The 9,055-nt window shown below is 44.3% G+C and overlaps 1 protein-coding gene across 1 annotated transcript in view; it reads right to left on the reverse strand.

Moving 5' to 3' along the window:
• TBCA (tubulin folding cofactor A) overlaps positions 1–1,686 on the reverse strand; it is a 51,469-nt gene extending 49,783 nt beyond the window's left edge. Inside the window, exon 1 of the mRNA XM_084881297.1 lies at positions 1,517–1,686. Within this exon, the coding sequence (XP_084737423.1) occupies positions 1,517–1,569 (53 nt within the window). The 5' untranslated portion in view covers positions 1,570–1,686. The remainder of the gene's footprint in view (positions 1–1,516) is intronic.
• Positions 1,687–9,055: the final 7,369 nt, after the last annotated feature.

Genomic DNA, 9,055 nt, shown 5'->3' on the forward strand with positions numbered 1-9,055 from the left:
TAGAGCGTCAGCCTGCGGACTGAAGGGTCCCACATTTGATTCCGGTCAAGGGCATGTACCTTGGTTGCAGGCACATCCCCAGTAGGGATGTGCAGGAGGCAACTGGTCGATGTTTCTCTCTCATTGATGTTTCTAGCTCTCTATCCCTCTCCCTTCCTCTCTGTAAAAAATAAAAAATATTTTTAAAAAATACTCTTTTGAAGTGTATTTAAAGCAGAAAGCTGTAGATCGGAAACCTTTGCTCTGCTACTAACTGAACTGTGATCTTAGACAACTTTGGCTTTTCTCTTTTAACTTCATTACACCTCAGTTCCTCATCTGTAAAGCGGGAATACAAACAATATTAACGTTTACACCAGCCCCTGGCTACTTGCCCCACACTACATTACAGAGTATGCACAGCAGGCACTTCTTGCAACAACCGCAGTAGGTGGGTACTTTCTCCCAACTTTACAAACGAAGACACCGAGGCGCCTGAGGCGCGGTGCCAAGTATCTGTGGTCAACAACACGAAACAAGTGGCAGAATGAAGCAAGATCTGACCTCACGGTCTCCCCTCCCGAAGAGGCTGAGCGTTGAACCACACCATCTCCTCGGTGCCTTCGTAAGGGACGCATCCAGGAGGGTCCAGGGTCCTGCTGCGCTATCTCAGCCCGAGGGCAACAGCTTAAGAAGTGGATTTCCCCCCCTCCCCTCTGCCTTGTCTTACTTCCGGTGGGGGGGAAAGAACCAACCGTTAAAAAGGGAGCCAAGAGGAGGAAAACGCCAGCTGACTGGGATGAGACATTTCTACCACCTGCTTCTTCCTAAGCCTGTCCACCTGCCTCTCAAACAGTCTGACCTCCGTGGGTCGGAACAATCCAGTCCTGATGAGCACGGAGGAGTCTAGCAGCTGCCAGGGAAGAGAGGAAAAGCACCGGGCATTTACTTAACCAGCACTCCACAACCTCCGGGGGGGAAAGGAGGGTGTCCGAGCGCAGGAACTCCGAATGCGGAGCTCAAGTTCCCGGCCCCTGTCCTCCCAGCCTGCGAGGCCGCCGCCACGCCATCTCCGGGCGGCCCCAAGGCCCCATTTTTTATCAGGGCCGGGCCCTCGGCGGCCCCCCAAACTTCAGATCGGGCTGGCGGGCCCCGGGCCCCCTCCCACCCCCACCCCACCGCCCCGCAGTCCGCCTCCCGCGGCCGGTGGGCGTGGAGCGCGGCGCGCGGGGGCGGTGCCACCCAAGCCGGGCCCGGCCTCCCGCCCGCCGCCCCGCCCCGCCCCGCCCCGCCCGCCGACGCCCGAGGGCCGGGCGGCCGCCGACCCTCACCTTTCTCGGAGGGAAAACCGAGGGCCGGGGCAACGGGAGGGGCGTGCCCCGACCGCGGGCTCCGGCCCGGGCGCGCCCCGCCCCGCCCCGCCCCGGCCCAGCCCGGCCGGGCCCGCCGCCCGCGGAGCAGGGGAGGCCCGGACTCCCGCGCCCGCCTGAGGCCTGCGCGCCGCCCGGCCTCCCGGGCCGCCCCTTTCGCTCCTTACCGCTTCACCACGCCGGTCTTGATCTTGATCTGTCTCACGCGAGGATCGGCCATGGTCCCTCGGGCGCGCGGGACGGAGGGGCGGAGAGTCGGGGTAACCGTGCGGCGAGCGCGCGCGGAGGAGGCGGTGGCGTCGGCGGAGTCACCACGGCCCCTGGCGCATGCGCGAGCCCGGGCGCCGGCCCGCGCCTCTGCCCCGCCCGGAGGGAGGCGGGGGGGGGGGGGGGGGTGAGGGGGGGGTGGGACCCGGATCCGGCGGGATCCGACCGGCCGCTCTGCGCCCGCTGGGCCCCGCAGCCGCTCAGTCCTCCCCTGGAGGAGCCTGCCTCCGTCCCTCCCCACAGCACCCCTTCTAGGGCCCTTCCCTCATTTCAGCGTGGACACAAGTTTCTGTACACTTGCGTGCTGGGAAACTTCAGGATCTCCCCTGTGGACCCGTTGGGCTGTGACATTGCATTGCGAGATTACCCACCTAATGGGCAGAGTGATCTAAAAAGTCGTATTGGAGATATTTTCGGTATCAAACAGGTCAAGGCAATGTACCGTCATGCACGCAGTCAAGAAAATGCTTGCCCTCCACCCCAGACCCCTGCAAAATGTGTTTGTAAATAAGGGCCTCATAGAGGAAGTGACTATAGGACTTATTCAAGTAATCATCACCGAGGGTGTGTCTGAAATATTTAACTTCGGAAAATGTGTGTGGCTCACAAATGCGTGGGCCTGGGGGTCAAACCAACGGACATTCGGGTTCCACCAGATGACGTCGGGCTCAGGAGCTACTTAGCCTCGCTCTGGAGCCTGTTGCCTTGTAGGCGGAGCAGAAACAATGCCCATTTCACAGAGTGGAGAGGAAGATTAAAGCTCAGTGCCTGGCACACTATAGACGCTCAATAACTTCCTACCATTGATTTACATTTTCAAAAAAAAAAAAAGTGTTGCATAAAATGAGGTGCCCCTCTGCATCAGCCTCCTCCTGATGGAGTTGCCCAAGGAAGGCGGGGCATCCACCTAGTGTCTTTTCCCTTCCCTACACTTGGTTTACTCATTCTGGCTCTCAGAGCTAGCTCTGGAAACATCCTTCCACCATGCCAGTCCAATAACCTTAGCATATTTTTTTAATACATTTTTTTAATTTCAGAGAGGAAGGGAGAGAGAGAGAAACACCAATGATGAGAGAGAATCATGGATCAGCTGCCTCCTGTCAGAGAGTGAGAATGTTGGAGCATGCTTCCAGAGAGGCCGTGGACTGTGCCCCAGATAGAGTTATCAGTGCTGACACCAGGCCAGGCCTTGAGATACGGTCTCATGGCTCCTTCCCAGCACGTAGGCCTTCTTTCAAGGGCAGAGCAGGACTGACTCCATTTCCTACTGTCTTCCATCTTGTATAAAATGTATCAATTACCCAACCCACCCTTAAATCAGCCAATAGAAATACAGAGGGAAGTAACCCAGAGTAACCAGACTCTGGCCCTCATCCCACCAATCAGAACCAGCCAACTCAGTGGTCCGAGCATCACTATTCTAGGAAAAAGTAGGGGTCATACAGATGATGGTACTACACACTCAGTATAGGCCTCTACCAACAGAAAAAGAGATGGGGGTGCCAACCGACCCATGATTGGGCCTGTAAGTCTCATGACAAGGGGGGAATGATAGAGCGAAACTAAATTGATTCCATGAAGTTCTTTTTGTTAACTTTATAATGCTTCCTTCTATAATGTTTCTTTTGTTCTGTACCTGCTGTTCTGCAATTCCTCCTTCTGTCCTTCCCTGTATACCGCGAGAATGTAATAATTACACAAACCTGCCAATAGGAGTGCAGGGAAGTGGACTCAGTCCAAATTAGGCAAACTGCACAGTGCCCCTGCATGACCAGACCCCTGATCCTGCCCCCTGACCAATCAACGGACCCCCTATAAAAAGCCCCTTCCTCCCAAGGCTCGCTCTCTCTCGCCATTGCGCTGGTGATTGCTAGAGACGGGAGCCCATGCTAGCATGGAATAAAAGGCTCTTTTGTTTTTTACATCGGACTCGGCTCCCTGGTGGTCCTTGGGAATCTTGAAATCTGGGCATAGCACCTCCTGCACGCCTCCTACCAGGGACCAAGCCTAAAACCTGGGCATGTGCCCTGACAGGAATCTAACAGTGACCTCCTTGTTCATAGGTCCATGCTCAACCACTGAGCCACGTCAGCCAGGCTAACACCCTTATTTTAAATCCAAGATCAAATCCCACCTCCTGGAGAAAATCTACCACGACAGACCTCCCTGCTTGTTCACTGCTTCCCTCCCCACCCCACCCCACCCCCATACTTTGGAATCACCCAATATCAATTTTCATTTTTTCTTTTAAAAACTATTGAGTCCTTCACAAATGTGTGCTCACTCTCCTAGTTGGATTATAAGCTTATTTAAAGGCAAGAATCTTGTCTTCCATAAATCTCCCTCCTCTAATCTACACCTGTGTTCTGTACGCAGCAGGAGTTAAACTCTGTAACTATTGCCCACACCATCCAAAATTATAAATACAGTTGTTTTCCCCCTACACTTATAAGACTATCATCTCAGTTTCATCATTCCTTCATGCCAATCTTCCCCAATTGACTGCAAGCTCCTCAGGATTAGAGACCACATTATATTAATCTTTGTCTCCCCAGCACTAAGCTTCAGATATGCCTTAGTGCCTAGTAGGTGCACAGTATGTATTTGCTGAGTTAAAGAAAAGTCAAATATGGCACTGAGATAGATTTCTAATTTTGGTGAAAACAAAAGACTGGTCATGCTTTTACCCTCCTGGATGGAACTCTAAAGGTAGACAGCAAGCTACAAGACTTATTATACTCTTATCAATAGTACTTCTTTATTTAACTAATCTCTCCAGGGGTGTCTTCTCCAATTGGCCATCAGAGCAATTGCACATTGGCCCCCAAATATTTTTGTGAAGTGTCTCTGCTAATTACCTCTAGGTGCTTGAAAGACTTGAAATATTTCATTCATCATTAGGAAGTATACCTCTTCTGAAGAGATTCAGAGGATCCCCTTCCTTTCCGGCCACTGTACATCTTTTCAAATTCTCTTGGCCTTCCCTCTTACTGGAGCCACCACAGTGTCGACCAATCAAACTCAGGCTTTGACCAGCATTGAATGAGCCCCCTCTGGGCCATGAGTACCACCTGGGCTATGAGCCCCACTGAGACAGAAGATAGGCGTGGGAAACTGCTCAGTACACATGTATGCCCAACCCAATAGTGCCGGGGGATGGAAGCCTGTGGATCAACGTTCCACCCTGTCATTCTCCAGGCAGCAGGCAGTTTTGAGACACATTTCATAAGGCTCTTCGGATGGTCTCATGGAATCAAGCATCAATCATCTGTAGCAAATGTGAACTCAGTAATCCATGCTTGCATCTGCTTTTCTTCTTTCCCTGTTTCATTTGTCCATTTCTGACTTCTGGCCTCCAGAATCACTTTTCAAATAAGTGGAATAGTTCATATTTTGCATTGGAGAATACTGAGATGACTCATTAATCAAGTGATTCAGAAGACTGCTAGCTTTGAGTGGGGCACAGGGCAAGAATGGGCTCTGCATCAGAACTAGGCTGCAGTGCAAGCTTCCCTGCTATTCAGGCCGTCTGACCAAGTTGGCCCAATGATGCTGATATATCTGCTGAATAGGGATGCTGTGTGTGGTCTCTGGTGAATCCTGAGAGGAGAGCATTATGCAGGCATGCCTACTGTGACATAGAAGTCAGTATTAATTTTTTTACCATCATAATTTATCACTGTTTAAAGTCTCCCTCATACTCTATTTATAAATTATTAGTGACATCTAAGGAAGATACTATTAACTGGCTTACCCAACAGTAATTCTCCAAACCCTCTTCCATACCTGATTCCATTGCATGGTTTACTTTCTCAACCTCTCTTGCAGCTAGAAGTGACCAGGTGCACAATTCTGGGCAATAAATACAGGTAGAAATATGTAGATGGTTGCTAAAAATGCTTTGAATTTCTTGATAAAAGGGACAAATATAGGGAATGCCCCTTCCCCCCTTCTTTCATGAAAGTAGATGGAATAACTGGAGTAAAACATCCATCTTTATCCGTGAGGGGAAAACAGACATTTCAGAGTGACATCATTGAGCTGCTGAACCAAAACCAGCAACTGTCTATCTCGAGTCATCTTACCTGAGAAAAACAACTCCTTAGGCATTTAAGCTATTGTTTATGAGACTTCTATTATTAGCAGCCCAACGGGCTTTTTCTTTAGACTCCATTAGTGCCCCATGAGTATGTCTCTTCACTGAGGGGAGGGGAAGATATAGCCATTGGATCTTTGGAAGAAAAATTCCTATGAAAACAAAAATATCTCCAACTGTGGCTTTCATAATATGCTGTGTTCTCATTGTCTGAGGGTATTAAACATGCAACTTAAATGGCCACAGGCCACAGAGTAAGGATGTTGGACAGCTGCATGTTTTAGATAACTGGAATTCTATACAGGTAAGGAGAGAATACAGTCCTTTTGCCAGTGGCTTACAGAGGGTCCTATTTACAGCTGAACAGGTATCTGATATAACAATTCATTGTTCTGACACATATTGCAATCATCATGTGTGGTTTTTAATGCATCATGTTACATTAGCTCAGCCCAGAACCATGTAACATAAATTTTGCCTAAAGGAATGACAGTACATGACACTGACTTTTAAAGGACACACACTATTTTTTCAGATCACATACCTTTTATCCATGAGTACCCAATTCAAAAATCAAATTGGCAGATGAAAGTGGAGTGGATGTGCAGCCTCAAAGTAGCATATTTATCTTGAATAGTTTTGCACATTTCTACCTGTAGTCAATGATTCCATTCCATTTTTATGTTGAAATGCATGAGCAACATTAATGGGCCTTTTTTTTTTTTTTGGTCACCTGAAGTAAGACTTTTATTCAGGGTCAATCAAGAGAAACCTGAGAAGTGTTTTGGGATTACAATCTATGGATAAAATATTTTCATGTGTTTATCATGAGCCATCGATGACTGTTCTATTTAAAATTCCCAGCAAATATTTATGATTGCTTTATTTTTATCCTATCTATAACTATTTCTTTCAGTAAGATATCTTTCTTAGGTGTGAAATATTTTCTGTTGTCATTACATATTCTTTTTTGGTATTAATGGGAAACACAACAAAAAAGATAAGGATCTTTTTAAAGTTTCTAGATTACTAAAAGAATATTCTAAATTCTGGTTCACAAAGAGCCTTTCATATAGGTTTTAATTTTTTTACTGCTTTTTGAAATTATCTTCCAACAGAGTTTCTTGTCCATTATGGTAAACTACTTATGGCCTAGAGAATTCCTCTTGGGTTATAAACCTAAAGTTAAAAAAGAAATTCAGCTATCATCTGTGAAAGCTAGTAGATTCTGCAGAATAGTCTGCCAAGGAGAAGGAAGTCTTCATGAAATAGCTCTCCCCCTAATATTTTAAGGTAATATAAAGATATTACTTCTAAATTGAAGAGAAAAGTTCCAACTTCAACTTCCACAAGTTCTAATTCAAATATCCCTACCCTAATATTTAATTACTGTCTTGTTATTTCATTATTATTACAATTATTTCTCATCCGTTATTACCATCTTTTTGCATATATATGTGTGAATGTGATTGTGATTTAATCATATAATTGAGATTTTTAAGAATCAATTTTTTAATAAGAGTTATATGCCTCCAAATAATTTGGAAATTTTAGAGTTGCTAGAATTCAACCAATCCCCATGGATTTTTAGCCACATAAGATATCAGATTAAAGGAATTCAATGCAGACCTTGGTTGAATTCAGTACAACTAGAAGCCTATATGACACTAAGTAACCAGTAATTAATGACTAAGTCCAAACGTCGCCCCCTCCACACCACCAACCACACACACATACTTTTTACTTAAATGTTTTGGCATTCAGTCATGCAGTGATGCTTCTGAAATGATTAAAAGCAGGAATTTGGGCTCAGCTAAAACACATTCTCATTGGATAATTTGAGTCATTTATTTAATTCTCTCTGAGACTTAGTTTCATCAACTGTAAAAGTATAGATAAAATAGCTGCCACACAGGGTAGTGGTTCTTGTGAACATGATATAATGCACCTGTATGTAAAGGATCTAGCACAATGCCTGGCACATCATAAGCACTCTATAAATGGGAACCGTTATTATTATCTCTACTAATGTGGGCACAGAAAAAATTTATCCAGAATTGATTCTTTTTAATAAAACTAGCTTGTAGAGCAAGCTTATTTTTTCAGAGAACTAGCAAAGGATTCCAATAGAATCACTACTAATCACATATAAGGTTTATAAGTTCAAATATGAATATTATTATATTGATCTTCTATCACAAAAAAGAAAGCATCACATATTAAATTTATTATTGGCAATTTGCAACATTAAAATATCTTTAAGTGAATACATTTAAAATAATATATGTAAATTTTGTGTTTATGCCTATCAGATTTAATGCTAGCTATGTAACTTTGGAAGGGGAAAGACTTGTGGTATGATAAAAAGCAATAGTATGAATAAAGACACAATTCTTAACATGTATTCAGTGGTTAATAAATAATAATTACTATTATTTCCAAATAGGGTAGAATCTATTAAGTGAACTTTCATTATCCCAAAGGGCACATCTTACATTAAAAATATTTATGATATTATTTAAAATAGTGCCTCTTGATGCACCTATATTTTTCTTTTAGTACAGAAAAAAATCAGGTAGGAAAATTCCTAGGAGTTAAAAGAAAACAAAGATGAAAATCAATAAAATTGCAGAAAAGTGTTTATTAACATGTTAAATTTTTTATTTTAAAATGAGAATTTGTCTTCACCAAATCACTGGAGAATAAACACTTTGAATGCAATATTATTTAACTCATAGTACCTGAAAATTAGTGCCTACAGGTAAAGACTGATATATCATTTAAGTTATTTGCACTATTATACACGGTGGAATTTTGCTTTCTTTGCCCTATAAACGTTAATTTCCATAAATAAAGATGAAAAAAAATGAATGTTTTATGAACACTCCTTTGTAAGTGGTTTCTGAGGTTTGCCTGAATATTACACAAATCAAGCAGCTACATTTTAACTATTCTAACAGGAATAAAAGTAGTGGGGAGAGCATTCAAGACCCATTGCCTTTCTAAATTGTAATATATCTAGATCATATGAATACTCTGTAAAATACTCAAAAAGGAGAAAAGGAAGTATCAGAGTAGGAAAAAACAGCCTACAGTTTTCAGTGGCTGTTGCAAACTACTTATGCTCACTGTACCCTTTAAATTTTTATTATCCCTATTTTTGCTCTTGCAGTCAATTGTTAATGGATATAATGCTGCAAAGACAAAAGAGTAAACAACAATACAAATGAACTAATATAAAGCCAGAAGCTGAAAGAGAATGGAGAGCAAGAGTAAGTTGAAAAAAGGAAAGAAATAAGGGTGGGACTAGGCTTGGGGTTACATATGTCAAAAGGGTGTGACC

Source organism: Pipistrellus hanaki, assembly GCF_964339955.1.
Source record: "Pipistrellus hanaki genome assembly, chromosome: 4".
Classification (NCBI taxonomy): domain Eukaryota; kingdom Metazoa; phylum Chordata; class Mammalia; order Chiroptera; family Vespertilionidae; genus Pipistrellus; species Pipistrellus hanaki.